At 40.1% G+C, this 17,389-nt stretch overlaps 1 protein-coding gene across 6 annotated transcripts in view; it reads left to right on the top strand.

Moving 5' to 3' along the window:
• Window positions 1-13,178, top strand: part of AUH (AU RNA binding methylglutaconyl-CoA hydratase) — a 144,659-nt gene extending 131,481 nt beyond the window's left edge. For 4 of the 6 annotated variants that reach the window (XM_025360763.1, XM_025360765.1, XM_025360768.1 and 1 more), the window contains 4 exons: window positions 6,032-6,219; window positions 9,670-9,720; window positions 10,880-10,927; window positions 12,560-13,178. In XM_025360763.1, coding sequence (XP_025216548.1) covers window positions 6,032-6,219; window positions 9,670-9,720; window positions 10,880-10,927; window positions 12,560-12,637 — 365 coding nt within the window. In that variant the 3' untranslated portion in view covers window positions 12,638-13,178. The remainder of the gene's footprint in view (window positions 1-6,031; window positions 6,220-9,669; window positions 9,721-10,879; window positions 10,928-12,559) is intronic. The other 2 variants (XM_025360764.1, XM_025360769.1) reach the window with 2 other exon arrangements.
• Window positions 13,179-17,389: the final 4,211 nt, after the last annotated feature.

Below are 17,389 nucleotides of genomic sequence, written 5' to 3'. Positions count from 1 at the left end.
AAAATGGTCCTAAACAAGTAGACAGCATGTGAGGTGATGATTGCAATTACTTATTTGGTTATGTAAATTCTGTTGCTGTAATTTAAGAGAATTATGTCTCCACCTCCTGTTTTAGAGCAGTGGGTTAGTAGATTCTGCTAACTTTTCAGAGGAATGTTGGAGCCTATTAGAAATGCAGAACCTTTGGTTCGCCTCATACCCACTGAATCAGAACCTCCAAGTTGACAGACACAGCCAAGGCAAAAGCCTTAGAAATCCCCTTGTGTTTTCTAAGCATTCACACATTAGAAAGGGAAGGGCAGTGGCCAAGGCAATTTCTTTCTTTATAGCATAGTAATGCGGCTTTGGAACTCAGTTTCTGCTTGCTGATCTGGACATATTGTCATGTAGGTACACGTAACTTCACATAGTACCTTTGGCTGGTGGAGTGTTGAAATGACAGAAGTATTATACTTGCTTTTCTGTGGAAGGAAAAGTGCTATAAATTTACTACCCCTCGGAAGGTTTGAGGCACTTGTTTTTTAAAATTTATTTTTAACTGACAAATAATTGTATATTTATGGGTACAATGTGATAATTTTGTTTTTGTTTTTATATTTTTGGAGACAGATCTCGCTCTGTCACCCAGGCTGGACTGCAGTACACAATCATAGCTCACTGTAGCGTCTCTTCCTAGGCTCAAATGATCCTCCTGCATCAGCCTCTGTAGTTAGCATGTGATGCCTGGCTGATTTTGAATCTCTGTGTGTGGTAGAGACGGAGTCTTGCTATGTTGGCCTGGCTGGTCTCAAACTCCTGGGCTCCAGCTATCCCCCTGCCCCAGCCTCCTAAAGTGCTGTGATTACAGGTGTGAGCCACCACCATGCCTGGCCATGGTATATTGATCTACGTAAACATTGTAGAAAGAGTCAGTCAAGCTAAGTAACATATCCACTACTTCACCAACTTACCTTTTTTTGTGTGGTGAGAACATTCAAAGTCATACACTACATACTATTATTAACTGTGGTCGCTGTGAGATCTTTGTTTTTAGTGGAAGCCTTGTGAGCTATCCTGGAATTCTCAGTTTAGCTTCATATTTCTCCTCATACCCAGTAGTACCATGGAGTACCTGCAGGAGTGTCCTGGGAATGTGTTACTTGCTGATGTCGTAATCCCTGAGTATATGGCTCTAGCCCAGGGAGCCTCAGAGCAGATCCTGACCAGGAGTCAGGGCTCTGTGTTGGAAGCTGTTGGGATGGACAGTGTGAGTTTGAATAGTTTTATAGACCTCTGTCACCTTGAATGCATTAGGGCTGCTTGTCAGACTGAAACAATTATAATTTCACGAAGGACAATCCTATTTTTTAATTCCACTGCTTAATTTCATCAGTTACCAAGACTGTTTAGGAATCCTGAATTCAGATGCCTAAGGGAACTAGCAGATTATATGATCTAATCTAATGAAGCAAGCCTGGTGTAAACAATCAACTGACAGAAATAGGATACACTGTCTTCACTTTTACCTAACTCTGAGTTAATATTGGAGTTTGATATTCAGAATTAAGAAAAGGTGAATTGAAGTAATTTTTTTTCTAGTTCTCTTCTTTACATTTGGAGCTTGCAGTCTGATGCCAGGCATGGCGTGCTAACTAGGGAGGCTGAGGCAGGAGGATCATTTGAGCCTAGGAGGTGGATGCTACATTGAGCTATAATTGCACCAAGATTTCAGTGGCACATCTCGTCTTTTGGATTGGGATGTTTTTCTGCCCTACTTGACTTCCTTAACCAGCAAGAGTACTGAGTTTCATTTAGTTTAATTATAGAAGATGCCTGTTAGTAAATTTAAGTACTTTCAAGCTGGAAAAGAATGTGGGCATAAAAAGTTTTGCCATTTGGGATAACTATTCCTGAGATATTTGTAAAAATCTTAGATTCCATATCAATCATGTTTAGTTGTCCAATATTGCATTGTAACTTCCATTTGTAAAGTTCTTTGCTCATGGTATTTTTAGTAATTGAGAAAGGCAAACTGAACAGATTATATCATTTTTATAAAATTTGAAATAATGAATTTTGTATGCCTGAGGGGTGGAGGGGACAGTTTACTTTCAGTTCCGCACATGTAAAAATATATATAATTCAGGCCATCAGTCTTAGATTTCTGCAAACCGAGATAATTTCTTGCCAAACATGTTCTACAAGTTAAAATTTCAGTGGGAATGAGTGAATGAAATCATGTATTTGTGTAATCATTTAAGAACGTCCCTTTCAAGAAGTGGTGTCGGGAATACTTTATACCCTATGCAAAAATTAACACAAAACTGATCAAAGACTGTAGCATAAGAACTAAAAGTGTACAACTCTTAGAAGAAAGCATAAAGAAAAAGCTTTATAACATTGGATTTGGCAATCATTTCTTGGATATGACACTGGTAACACAGGCAACAAGAGAAAAAAAGAGGTAAATTGGACCAAAATTAAACGACTTTTATGCATCAGACACTATCAACAGAGTGAAAAGGCAACCCATGGGATGGGAGAAAATATTTGCAAGTCTGTATCTGATAAAGGATTAATATCCAGACTGTATAAAGAACTCCTATAACTCAACAAATGAAACAACTCAAGACGCAAATTAAAAATAGGCAAAGAACTTTAAATAGACATTTCTCCAAAGACGATATATGGAGGGCCAATAAGCACATGAAAACTTGCTGTTTGTCACTAGTCATTAGGGAAAAGCATCACTACTCACAGTGAAATTGTTACCAAAACACCAGGGGTTTGGTCTAGATCTCCTGCTCACCGCACAGAAAGCCCATCACTGTCACGACAAGTACTGCCAAGGAAGAAGGCTTTAATTGGCTGCTGCTGCTGAGATGGAAGCTCAGCCTCAAATTCATCTCCCTAACCCACTAAAACTAGGGGTTTTTATAGCAGGGAAGAAATGTAACAATGTGTAAGAAAACAAGAACTAGGGAGGGGCAGGGAGTCATCTGGTGTGGTGATCTGCTGAGTTTTGGTTCTTTGATACTTTTCTTTGAAAGGCCTGAAGGTCCTTCTCTGGGGAAGAAACTCAAAACAGATGCAAGTTTCAAGCTTTAACAGCAGAAGGGTCAATTTCTTTGTTTATCCAAAAAGAACTGTCTGTGGGACTATTGGGCGGGTTTCAAAATGCTATTGCGCACCCATTAGGATGGCTACTATAAAAAAAAAAAGTGTTGGTGAGGGTGTAGAGAAATTGGAATTCTTGTTCTCTGTTGGTAGGAATGTAAAATGGTTTGGTGACCATGGAGAACATTATGGTGATTTCTCAAAAAATTAAACTAGAATTACTGTATGATCCAGCAGTCCCAGTCTGTGTATATTGAAAGCAGAATTGAAAGCAGGATCTTGAAGAGGTATTTGTATATCCATGTTCATAGCAGCATTATTCACAATAGCCAAAAGGTAAAGCAACCCAGGTATCCTTCCAGGGATGAATGGGTAAGCAAAGTGTGGTATGTATGTACAAAGGAATGTTATTCAGCCTTAAAAAGGAATGGATTTCTGACACATGCTGCCACAGAGGTGAATCTTGAGGACATTATGCTAAGTGAACAGCTGAATCACAAAAAGACAAATACTGAATGATTCCATTTATATGAGGCAATAAAGTAGATGGCTTGTGATGTCATCCGAAAAGGTCAAGTCCTGGATGCAGTGTTAGAGGGTGAGCGACGCTGAGGGTTTTCGCCTGGTTCCTATGATGCATCGGTTTCAGTGAGTCCGAAAGGTAGCTCTCTTCTGCACCATACCTCTAGCCTCCATGGCAGGCCCCGCCAGCCATCTGTTGTGTTGTGCATCCAGCTTAGGAAACAAAGCATCCAGCTGTCTGCACCTCAGCTTAAGGGACTGGGTCTTTTTCATAGTGTTAGTTACCACCTACATGACCGTTACTCTGTTAAGTTTCTGCAAAAATCCTCATACCTCAGAATCATACTATAAATGGAACAATATGATGAATGAGTGTGAGCTTCAGGGACTTGGAAAATGTTTATGTTGAATAAAAAGTGTGACATTAACAATGTGGGTCACATTTGTTAATTTTGACCAGTCTACATTAAACTTTTCATAGAACAAGAAAAAGAACCATTTCCTAATACGCTTATCATGAATAATATATATTCGTTAAGTTCTTCAGTCTCATCAAAATTCTCGTCAGCTCCATGAGTAAATATAGTTATCTGAGTTATATTTATATCTGTGTTCTAATCAGCTGCCATTGGAAGCACCATAAATAGCTTGTCTTTTCCCTGCAGCTTATACCATAAGTTCTCAGACCTATCTTTACTACACTGAGCAACATCATTGTCGAAAGTTAAATTTAAATTTGTCAATGCTTCATTGTCTTCAGACACATATTTTCTTCTGTATCGAGTAAGCACCTGTATAAACTCACCATCTCTAACTACTTGGGCAGCTTAAACATGTAATAACTGCATTTTGCAGTGGCATATTGTATTTGTTTGAAAACAATCTGTATTGAAAATATGAGTCCTTTTGCAGTTCATTCAGGGTTTCTTTTTCTAAATGTTACCTGTTTTCTAAATATTAGTTATGGTTCTTAATATGGTTTGCTTAATAATGGCATCTTAAGTTCTGTTCTTCCAACTGAGGCATACTTTATTAAACGTGTGCCTTCTTGTGGTCTTTAATTTTTTTCCACTTTTCATAGAGATGTGAACAAGAAATGATTTTGCTTTCCTTTAAAGGAAAAGTACTGGAGTAACGCTTTCTGGAGCATTGCAGTAATGGAGGGTGGTGGACACTGGCACATGAAAAAATGTTGTGTCTAAAAGGCACAGCTGCAGTTGATACAGGTGGAAGTTGCTTTTTTAGATAAAATCGCTCATCTAGTTTTAAATGTTGCTAACTAATGCAGAAAGAAAAGTTTTGAATTTTGTAGGCCAAGTGAAGTCCAGTGAGTGAGCTTGTGTAGATGGCGGGCATCAGTTTGCTTTTCCTGCTCTGCAAGGGGGCAGTCCGCTGCTCCTCTGCTTCCTGGCACAGCCGTTGATAGGTGAGATTTAGGTGAACACTGATGTTGAAGCTGTTTTCATATTCTTCTTGGTAGACATTGAGGCTAGACCTGTGTTACCTGCTTTTGCCCAGCTTTGTGTTTAATGAGATCCCATCCTCATCACTGGAAGATACTGTAGTGAATACTTACATGGATCTAGTGAGTTAGGCCATCTTCAGCAAAATGGGCATCTTTTGCTGCAGAACTGTTTTGACCTAGGTTTACCCTAAATCATACTAATATACCCACTGTGTTCCCTTGGAGTTGAAGAGTTAATCAACTCCTGAAGTCCCTAAAGTGGCAAGTGGCAACGTCAAAACTAAATGCATGGCTTCTGACTCCACACACAGTGGATTTTCCTCACCAACTGGAAAAGGGTGTGTTTATGTGAGAGAGCATCTCTGAGAGAAGAGCTAACAGAGATGACCAGAACTTGCACTGAGAAAAAAACTACCAGCAGGACAAAGCCTGTTTTCATGAGTCATTGTCTGGTTTTATTTCTAAATTAAAATTTGTTTACAGTATATTTACCATAAAGGATTCTTAAAAAAAAAAAAAAATGAGTTGAATGTCTCACAATGTGTTAAGATTTATTTAAGCTGAAAGAAGAATGCCAAGCTTGGTGGAACTCTGCCTTTCTAGTCAGTGGACTTACTGGCTGGCACTGCCTGTCCACTGTTGTTCACCTGATGGTTACTGACGTGGTGATGACTGTGGATTGGACTCAGAGTATGTCAGAGAGGTTGCAGGTGATAGTGCCAAAATCACTTAATAAGGATGTAAGGTTCTCAAGTCCTTTTTTGGTGTTACTAGTTTTATAAGGGAATTAAGAAATTAGATTCTGTTCGGAAGTCGTTTTCCAGCTACTAATTTTAATATATAAACTTCTGGCCCTGGTTTATTTTTATAAATGAAGATAGGAAACACTGAAGTGTTAAAACTAACAGGTATCAAATCATTGCCTTTTCTCTCTCCTTCACCCCTCAGGGGGAACACAGCGATTGCCGCGCGCCATTGGAATGTCCCTGGCCAAGGAGCTCATATTCTCTGCGCGAGTCCTCGATGGCCAAGAAGCCAAAGCAGTGGGCTTAATCAGCCACGTTCTAGAACAGAACCAAGAGGGAGATGCTGCCTACAGAAAGGCCCTGGACCTGGCCAGAGAGTTTTTACCTCAGGTATTTCTCATTAGAGTTTATTTTTTCTCATTTTAGGAAATTTTATAACACTTTGACTAAAACAGCAGTCACCTTGCCTACCAAAGAAGTCCCTGGCCTGCTTCCAAGTAAAGGGGTGCATGGGCTGTGTAAAACTAGAGCGGTTACACGAGATAAACACTACGATCCTGTGGAATTCCAATGAGGCTTTAAAGATGCTCCAAGGGTCTTCTCGTAGCCACACTTTGATAAAATATCCCTTGACAACATTTGTCACGTGTGCACAACTTCCTAGCCAGGTGTTTTAATGTGCTCACCAGCTGAACGCTCTAACGGAAGCCGTAGCCATGGAGAGAAAGAGTGATAGGGCTGGCTGTCATGCTGGGCCACCCCAAGTCAAAATACATTGAAATATCTGTTTTCTAGTAAGATACCACAGTCTGTTGTGCCACAGTGAACTTTCATTGCAGTGGCTTCACTTGAAAAGTGAAGAGCCTGCTTGAAAAGCAGTAGTTGTTTGTCTTTGTGTGTGTGTGTGCTTATGGTGGTGTAGGCATCGTTTTCACTCTGTTGTGCTTTCCCACAAGTACACTTTCAATATCTAGAACACAACGCGTGTGGCTGACTCCGGAGTGGTATCAGTGGCCGTGCACTGACAGTCCTCTTTTAAGCTTTTTGTCACCCATTCAGATATATTTTTCAAATACGCCTTTGGTCTGAAATCACAAGATTAAAGGGCTTTAAATTGAGAGAAAGGGTCTTCTTTTGCGGTGTAAGCAGTAGTGATCTTTCTTTATTCCTGTGGAATTTGAAGTTTTATAACCCCCTAACCATTTCTGGAGTTAAAATAGTTTTTCTCTCTAACTCAGGGTTGCTTGACTCAAACAGAATTCATAACCTTTTTGTGAGCTGTGGATCTTTTTGGGAATGCCATGAGATTCCAAATTCATGCATTTGAATCTTTTAAAAAATGCATGAATGTTCACATTTTTTCAGAGTCTTGCATCCAGTTTCAGAAAGTATTCTTGGCACTCAGCACAGGAGCCTTTGCTGACACACCAGGCCCCACTCTGCTGGTATGCACCTGCTGAATCAGTTTTTTAAAACCACACTGCCTGGCATTGACGCTCTGGTCCTTCTTAATTAACTTAGGAGCTGTTAGCTCTTTTAGGGAGGGACCGTTACATAATTTATTCCCCATATAAGGTAATGCAGAGCCATACATTCAGTAGATGCTCAATGTGTATTTGTTGGATTGATAGAAAGCAAATAAAAAAAGATTTTTGCCTTAAAAAGAAAAGATTCTCACTACAAACTTATTTATTCTCCCCAGATATAGAGAAATCTCTACCTAAAGAGAAATTAAAGGTACAAGTATCAGGAGAGTAATAATTTGACTGAATATTGGTGTTATAACTTAGCTTGGCTTAAAACTTTATGACCAAAACATATCTCAGTTGAAAGAAAGGGGTATGTTTAAGAAAGGTTATGGCGGAATTCCAGTTCTGATGATCTGCAGAGCCTGCTCCTGGCCTCTTGACATGGACGTTCAGTTCTCTGCTTCAGAGCTCCCTATAGGCAACTTATTATCCCCTTAGGGCCTGACTTGCTCTCTCTCCCATGATGCTCCTGTGACCACCATGCAGCAAATGCCACCACCATCCACACACCACACCACCCCACCTGAGAACATGAGCAGCGTCCTCCCCTCTGCTCCCTCCTTCCACTCCCAGTGTGTCGAGCCGCATCCCACTGTGTGGTCACCCAGCCGTCATCACAGTCCCTGCGCGTGTGCCTTTGTCACCTTTCATTTGAAGGACACTCCTTCAGAATGTTGATTGTTAAAATTAATTTTCCTCCAGGTCAAATGTATAAGCAGATGTGGAGTTACTTCAGAAAATATGTGACTGCAAAATTATGTGCACAAGTTACCAAATGAAGTTTGAGTGGAATCATCTTTATTTTTATGTTTGTTACTTTGTTGCCAAATGATTAGTCCTCCAGGTAACTGAAAGCTTCTGTAAAATTAGTATTTCTAGGTGATACCTGTATTATATATTACTTCCATTTATCTGAGAAAAAAAGGCTTGTAAAGGAGAAAAGGCATTGGTTTTATGTTTTAAAGGGGGAAACATTAAATCAAGCACTGTCTCTAATAGCATTTTGAATTTTCCTGTTTTTCTCATGGTTTTCTAAACCTTACTTCCCAAAGTGTGGTCTGTGGACCAGCAGCCTGGGCATCTCCTGGCAGCTTGTTAGACGTGCAGAATGTCAGGCTCATCTCAGACCCACTGAGTCCACATCTGCATTTCCACAAGAAGGATGGGGATTTGTGTGCATCTCTAGGAGTTTGACAAGCACCTTTTCTTGGTCAGTTGACGATGAAAATGGAAAAATTAGAGGAGCACACAATGAAATGGATTGATTATCATGAAAAAAAAATGGTATTGGTGTCTACCACACAGGCACATCACAATGGGAAGAATTATCAATAAGATACTTGTCTACCAAGTATATTCTTGGAAATTGTGGCCTTTGAAAAAGATTTGTAAACATGATTTGGAAGAAAATTTAGATAGGTCAAATTTAATAATAGAAACTCCTTGATAGGAAAACATTTTTTCATGCATTCATCCATGTCACCATCCAAGAGTCCTTTGCTGTGCTTGTTGTTTAGAGACTACCTTGTGTTTTAATTCAAAAGAGCATTCAGTTCAAAATATAGCATTGGATTCACATTCATCACCCATAAACAGTATTTAGGACTTTAAAATGTGATCAAATAATGAAATTCCATCTGAGGTAGGATAGCTTGGTAAGAGTTTGGCTTCTGCAAGACACAGGTAACATTTTCCTTCTCACAGCAGATATCCAGTTCATTCCTCAGTAACTCTCCTACATCCTGAAAGACTTATGTAGACTTCAATTTTATTTGTGCTGTGGGAGCACTGCTTAGAGGACACTCTTGATTAATCCACCATCATTACTATTAGTTATCAAGGCTAACGGAGGAAAGATAGAGAGCCAGTGTCTGAAAGAGATGATATCAGAACCTTACCTTAATCAATAGCAACAGCCTCATCCCCGGCCCAAGCTTCTGTCAAAACCCCTAACTGGTATGGTACTGAGGTGAAGACCTTACCTCCTTTTCCTTCCTCTACTTAACTTCTAGGAAGTGTTGCTGAAGAACAGCAAGCTCACAGCTGGACACGCACTACCTGCTTACCTTTAAGGATCTGGAGTTTGCAGCATAACAGAACATTGTGGAATCTAAATAATGTGCTGATGCAATTGTTGCAGTTGCTCTTTAATTACAGCCTTGCAAGGCTCAGAAAATTTTCCGTGTAGTATCTGACAGCCATTGCTGGCTGTGCCATGGATCCAGTGGTGGGAATTCTGAATTTTACTGAGATATACAACATAATTTGCATAAATAATAATTAAAGTCTGTTTCTTTAATTTGAATTTTAGGGACCTGTTGCAATGAGAGTGGCAAAATTAGCAATTAATCAAGGGATGGAGGTAGGTTCCTTAATGCTTGAGTTTGTTTTGGAAATGGAGAGTGGAGATTTAATTTAAATGAACCATGTTTAGACTTCCATGTTTTTTTTTTAAGTTCTAAAATATGGTTGTTTAAATGCTACTATTACTGAAAGCTACTGAAGTTCCTTGCAGCTACGTCATTTATTTCATTCTTATGGTTATTGCTAATTCAGTATCATAAGCACAGAATTCAGTAATTTTATCAGTGCCCTGAAGCTTATGACATGCTCATTACTTTTGCCGTCGAGTTAGTAGACAGATTTATTGGCTAGTAGTTCATAGAAAACCAGAGGGACAGGGCATTCTGTGTATTTTTAGCATCGGTATTATATTACATAAAACATTCCAAGGAGAACTCCTAGCTCTCTCTACCTTTGCTTCTCAGTGTGCAGAAGCAGGGAGGCACACGCAATGCAAGGTGAATCCATTGTGTGTCCTGCGGGTACCCCAGGGAGATGACTCCAAAAGAGTGGAGGTCCCAGGCCAGGGAGGAGGAGATGGTGCACATACCCATTTATTGGACTTTTCATGGCAGTTGTTAAATTTTGGTTAAATAATGGGTATTTTGAAGAAAAGTGCTTCCTTCTTGCAGACTGAGTAACCTCCATATCTTCCTTGGCTGTATAGCAGTAAAAAGAGATGGACTTTATTAGCAGTAAATACAGTTTCATAAATTTGCAAAAGTATTTGGTTTATTTAAATATTTACATAATGGTAACAATACTAATAGCAAATATCTTATATAGCCCTTACTATGTACTAAGCATCGTGAGTGTGTGTGTGTGTGTGTGTGTGTGTGTGTGTGTGTTGCGATATAAAGGCCTCACCTGGATTAACTCATTTAATCCTCACAATTCTCGCATTGGGTGAGCATTATAATTAGCCCCTGTTCAGACATGCCTCTTTGAAGCACAGAGAGGTTAAATAACTTCCCCAAGTAACTCAGCTCCCAAGTGACAGAGTCCGGACGAACCCAGGAAGCCTGGTTCTGAGTCTCATGTTGGTCACACTCTGTCTGCTGAACTGTATCAAAGGATTGGGGGCTTTGGGGGTAGGGTTATTCAGTTTGAATTTCTGTTGACTGTACCGTATTTTACAAAGTTATTTCTGCTGAAATGCATTATGTTTTTATTCTCAGGTCGATTTAGTAACAGGGTTAGCCATAGAAGAAGCTTGTTATGCTCAGGTATGTAATACAATCACAGATTCAATGAGGATGACCCTTACAAATTGTATTTACCTTTTGTATAATTCAAATGAATTTCACTGAGCAAGATTACCCTTGTGCCCATTCCAAAATCATACAAATGGGTTGAAATTAGTTGTTTTTGCTATTTGTTACCAGCTGTTATGACTGATTCTGTTCCACAGGAATGTCTCTTGTCTATATAATCTGGAAAACTCTTAGAGTAACTGAGTCAGTCCTGGGTGTGCAGGAGCTGTCTCTCTAGGCTTATGCTTTCTTTTGCGCGTATGGCTCTGGTCTCCCACTCCAGTGTAGAGAGGTAGAGGAGAGTGGTGGCGAGCGTGTGCCGGCCCACGCAACCTGGGATGAGACTCCTTGGCTTTTCCTGAACTTCTGAGCCTTCTCTCCTGCCCACTGAAAGTTCACTAATGAAATTATAGTTTTATTTTTTACACAACCGGCACTTTTCATCTGTAAGTTTTGCATTTGTGGATTGAACCAAGTATAAATTGAAAATATTCAGGGGAAAAAAAAGCATGATTGCATCTGTACTGAACATATGCTGACTTTTTTCCTTATCATTATTCCCTAAACAATGTAACAACTGTGTACATGCCATTTATATTATATTAGGTATTATAAATAATCTAGAGATGATTTAAAGTATACAGGAGGATGTGCATAGGTAATATGATATACCATTTTATTAATATATAAGGGACTGGAGTATCTGCAGGTTTTGGCATCTGCAGGAGGTCCTGTAACCAATCCCCTGCAGATACTGAGGGATGAATGCATACAAATTAGTAGGTCTCCCAGTAGAGGAAAAAAGTGTTCTCCCTTTTTCATCTTTCTCTGAAAGATAGAACTTTGTTTTAGGGCATTTGAAATAGCAAAAAAGTTTTGTTCTACCTTTCCTGAGAGTTGGAAACTGCATGAGCTCTCGTTTAAAGGAGCAGTATCTAGAGTGTGACTCTGTGCACAGCCTGTATGTATACATCACCACCTGTCATTGATGAGTACATGCCATGAGGAAGGTGAACTGCACGTCTTAGAAATAGACTCAGAGCCCAAAGAAAAATTTTAAAAGCACATTTGGCCATAAATTACAACTTAACTAAATGTAAAAACCAGAAATTATACAAGGTATTCTTCAGACCACAATGGAATTAAACTAGAAATCAATAAAAGAAAGATTGCTAGAAAAGCCCAAAATATTGGGTGATTAAACAACACCTTTCTAAATAATGTTGTATGTCAAAAATGTCCTGAGGAATTATGAAATATTTTGAATTAAATTAAAATGAAAATACAACTTCTCAAAGTTTGTGGGATATATTGAAATCAGTGCTTAGATAGAAATAGCATTAGATGCATATATTAGAGAAAAGATCTAAATCAATAATAACCTTCCACCTTGTTAGGAAACTAGAAAAAGAAGAGCAAAATGAGGTAGAGAACTACTTGGAGTAAGGAGGATGAGTTTGGTTACATAATAAGGAGAATTGTTCAAGTGACTGATAGATTTTAAAATTTTAGAATGTGGTTTTAAGTAGTTTTCTTAGATAGTGCTTGATAAACTTTTACAGCTGTTTTAACATTTTTGACATATTTAATATTTTGTTTTTTTAGACCATTCCAACGAAAGACAGACTTGAAGGTCTTCTTGCTTTTAAAGAGAAAAGGCCCCCTCACTATAAAGGAGAATAAAAGGAAGAGAAATTCTTAAGATGCCAATGTACTAAATGTACTTCTGGAAGTGTCTTTCGGGTCCACTGTATGCCTCAGCACATGGAATCTCAATGACCAAAGTGAAGAGCAAATTATTCATATAGTGTAGTAAGCATCTGGAATGGACCCATCCGTGTACTTCATTCAAATGTGTAAATGTCATATTCATTCAGATTTGTAAAGCTAGTAGTGTATATTGTCAGAAACAGAATCTAAGTTAGATATACATTTTTAAATATTTACTGCATATGCGGCTTTCTGTTCTTAATTTTTTAATGTGAATAATTTATATATTGCACATTCTAGGGAATAATATTGATTGTATGTCTACTGTGCTGCATTAAGAAAATAAAATTTCTATATACCAAAAATGTGAAGTTATACCAAATAAAGTTTCTAAGTAATTAATGCATACGAACAGATACATATACATATATCTAAACCTGAAAAATGAACTGATAGATATTCTGAGTGAAAACTACCTAATACAAATAAAATCAGTGAAAAGAAAACATGGGAATTTTTCTTTTACCCCATTCTTTTTGAATTGACTAAATCATTGCATGCTGGACTTTAGAAGAAACAGCCCTTTCATTGCTGCTTCTGTCAGGCAACCTGTTTACATCATCAGTCCCGTAATACGGTATCGAAGGTGAAGAATTAATCCAAAGACTGAAGCCAAAGAACCGAAGCGGACAGGAGACCTGGTGAAGTGGGACTTGCAGGACCTCCGCCCAGCAAGTGGTTTGGCCACCAGGCCTAGGAAAGGTGATGTTTACACACAAAGGAGGAAAGAAAGTGGGGCAGCCAGGATTGGAGCATGAAAATGGCTTGGGGTCATGGATTAAAGTGGAGACCGTTCTCTGCTTCCTTACCCTCAGCTATTTGCATCCAATTTCTGTAAGGGAAAGAGGTGAACTTAAAACAACTCTTTGTCCTAACAAACACCTGCCTTCCTACCCAGGCCAGGCTAAGAAGCCGTAAACAGAGGGGCCTCCAGGTTGCGTGCCTGAGTAGCTGTACCTGGGAAGTAGGCATTGTTAGGTGTGTGGGACATCGGAAACTGGAGAATTCGCTGTGGAAAAAGGAAGGAGAACATTCTGTTGCCCTTAAATAATTTGAGATAGCTCTACTTTACATTCATTTTACCAAACCACACTGCCTTCCTAGTTGGCGCCAGGTCTGAGTCTGGTCATGCTGGAGACGACGTCCCTGGGAGTGCCCCTTGCCCGCTGAACACTGCAGCAAGCTTCACTGTGGTGCAGCCCAGCTGTGTCCTTAAGGTGTCCTCCTTTCACATTTCCGTATATCAGATAAACACCCATTTTACTGTGGATTTACATCCTCATCATGACGACTTCATTGCTGTTTGAAAGCATGTAGGCTTCATTTTTTAAATTCTGAAACTTACATTTTTTAACTTGGGAATTTGAACTCAACCTCAATTCTGAAATTCTTCTAGGAGGCAAATGTGGACTGGCCATCTGCTGATGTCTGTCCTGACAAAGGTAGGCAGTATCTTCACTAATGTCTGGACACTAAGGTGAGTGCTGTTTTCTTTACCACCTTAGGTGCTGAGGCTCTGCGGATTTATGACAATTGCTCAGCTGATCATCATACTATAAAGAGGGCTTATTAAAATTCACGTTTGGCTCTCTCTGTGGTGGTCGTGTTGGGCGGCAGGCATGCTTGTGTACTGATAAACTTGCTGAGCGGTTCGTTTTATGCATGATAATTTGCACCTAAAATGCTGGTGGTGGTTTTCATAGCCCTTTAAAGGTTGCAGGGCCAGTTTGTCCTCTCCATGACATGCTAAGTACCACTTTCTCTTTGAGCAGGAAATAATTATGTTATTAGGAAAAAATTATTCAGAGTGTGCGAAGTCGTTTCTCTTAACTTGGATTCAGAGTCTAGTCTACTGTCACTGATCGAGCACTGTTTAATTTCCTAACAAGTTCTGATGAAGTCACTGGAATGTATCTGAAAGCAAAGTCCTGTAGTGACTTAAGGTATTGCAGACTTCATGTATTATGGCAGAGAAAAGTGTCTGTCCAATTCTCTGAATCAACGTTTGCCTATCTCTTGATTTTCCTTTCAGTATCAGTCTTGCTGCTAAGTAATCCTGATCCTCCCCCAAGTCAGGCTTACGGGTCTCTGGGTAGGGCCATGCTACCTAGGGAGGGGCCCCTGCATGGGCTGCTCCTCTTTCTGCAGCACACCGCCTGTTGGTGCGTACAGCTGAAAATGCAGTAGACGTATCCGTGTGTTCAGACTACGTTAGAGAAGACTCAAAAAAGGAGGATGAGTGGTCAAGCACAGATAGAAGTAAGAGGATGAAAGCAAAACAAAGAAAATATTTCCCATGATCTCAGAGCATGAGGCCTACTGGTTTTGAAGTTTATTTAGAGCTGGTTAATTTCTAACTTGTCTATGAAAGGAAAGGAAAAGAGGTTTCCAAGTTTCTAAAGTTCTGAGGCAAGAGAAAAGCTCTAGTAATGGCCAAAATAAGAGGTTTTCTGAGATTGATTTCTGTGATGTAAAGGATCGTTTCATGTTTGCTTTGTTCTTAATAATGATGGATTTGGTTTTCCTGTCAATCATTTTTGTTCTCCTTGTTGTTCTAGCAATCAAAACTTGGCTTGTCACAAGGTGTTACTTTTCTGATAGCACTTTCTAAGTGCTTTGTGAATAGGCCAAAGTAGTGGAGTGTGGATTCATGGATCAGCACTTAGAAAAAGCGTACACCTGCACATGGGTGTGTCACTGGCCGGCCGTCAGCCCTTTTCCTCACTTGACCTGAACTTCTGCCTCTGGTGATGTGCCCTACATTTGCTCTTATTTGGGCTCCAAAGATCCTGGCACACAGACATTCAGAAATAATTAATCATGCCATTATTTGTCTACCGATCTAGTAAAATATTAACTAACACGTACGTCAGTATGTATTGAACTTTATCAGAATAGCAGTAGAAATTATTTTCTCATAGTATGTTAACTGTATACATGTTTCACAAAAAAATACAACATTTAAAAGTTAGTTGCTAATATTCTGGTAACACAATGTAAGAGGTGCTTTTCTGCATAGATGAAGCAGGATACAGATTGTGTTTTGGGGTATTTTGGGAGGTGGAAGGTGGTCGAATCCTCTGTTCAATTGTATATGTGTCTCAGGCTCCAAAAAATCACTGTTTCAAATGCTTGCCTTTGAATTTTCAGTCTTCTTTGGGACCTCCAAAAATTCAGCTGCCCCTTAGAGCGTTAGCACCTAATAAGCTATTTAGTGTACACTATTTGTTTTCCAAAATAATTCTCAGGGCAGCATGAGATATCTGGGGACCTGGTGGGGAAAATAAAGGATGTCAAGGACAGACCAAGACATGCACCCGTGTGGTTCGGCAGCAGCCCTGGAGACGCGCCCGTGTTGCAAGACATGAGATGGGCCCTCCTCCAGGAGCTGGCAGTTCCCTCGGGGGCCCCAAAGTGAGCTCCTAGGAACCAACATGTAAGTTCTTTTTTAAAGGCCTAATATAGAAACAGTACTGTGGTGTTTTGATTTAAGAAAACATTTTGACAAGATCACTGAAAATACCCTTTAAATAAGATGAGCGAATAAGAGCTGGGTGTTACGGTAATACTGAGTAACATTTATGAAGCCATTAATATCTACCAGGTGCTTTCCAGACACTACCTCCACGAAAGGATAGGCACTTTGGTTATTCCTGTGGCACAAAGAGACCCATAAACCATGGAGGGATCACTTACCCGCAGCCCCACGGCAGGTACATGCTGAAGTCAGGAATTACACCCAGGTCTCCTGGCCCTTTTGTCACTGTTGAGCTTGAAAACAGCCAAACAACGTAACAGAAGGCTGCTGATACGTGTGTTTTTGTCAACCTAGAGGGAGTAGTGTCCTTTGCCCTGATTTGGTCAACAATTTTCTCATTACTTGGAAAAATACCAAAAGTGTGCTTATCAGCTGATCTGATGACACAGGCAAGTAATGTAACAATTAGAGCCAACGCCCACTCAGCGCCTCCTCTATCAGACACTGTGCATTTTTACACCTAATAGCAGAACCTTATGAAATGGGTTTGCTGATTTATAGTTTAGGACACTGAGGCAGCAGGATTCATGCTGGGCGTTCTGGGTTCTGGGTTCGTTCCGGTGTTTAATGACTGTACCATCAAGGGCACGGAGCCAGTCTTGGTAGATATGAATGAGGCATGGATCTGTCAAGATGCTAGTAGTGATTGGTGTATGTCTTCACATCTCAGTTCCCCCTAAAACCAGCTACTGGAGTCTAAGTGTGAGGACTCATGGCTTGATAGCAACACTTGTCAAAAAGGGGGCAAGAGGGCCTGTCATCCCAGCACTTTGGGAGGCCAAGGTGGGCGGATCACGAGGTCAGGAGATCGAGACCATCCTGGCTGACACGGTGAAACCCGCCTCTACTAAAAATACAAAAATTAAGCCAGGCGTGGTGGCGGGTGCCTGTAGTCCCAGCTACTCGGGAGGCTGAGGCAGGAGAATGGCATGAACCTAGGAGGCGGAGCTTGCAGTGAGCCGAGATCACACCACCGCACTCTAGTCCGGGCAACAGAGCAAGACTGTCTCTAAAAAATAATAATAATAAAAAAAAAGGGGAGGCAAGATGTGCTCCCCGTGGGTCAAGAGTGCCCCAGACATCTTTCGGGAAGGGCGCCAGGTTTGTTGCTCTATTTGGCCCTGGTC

This window comes from Theropithecus gelada, chromosome 15, assembly GCF_003255815.1.
Source record: "Theropithecus gelada isolate Dixy chromosome 15, Tgel_1.0, whole genome shotgun sequence".
In the NCBI taxonomy this organism is placed as follows: domain Eukaryota; kingdom Metazoa; phylum Chordata; class Mammalia; order Primates; family Cercopithecidae; genus Theropithecus; species Theropithecus gelada.
This window is presented reverse-complemented; position numbering and strand designations above follow the sequence as displayed.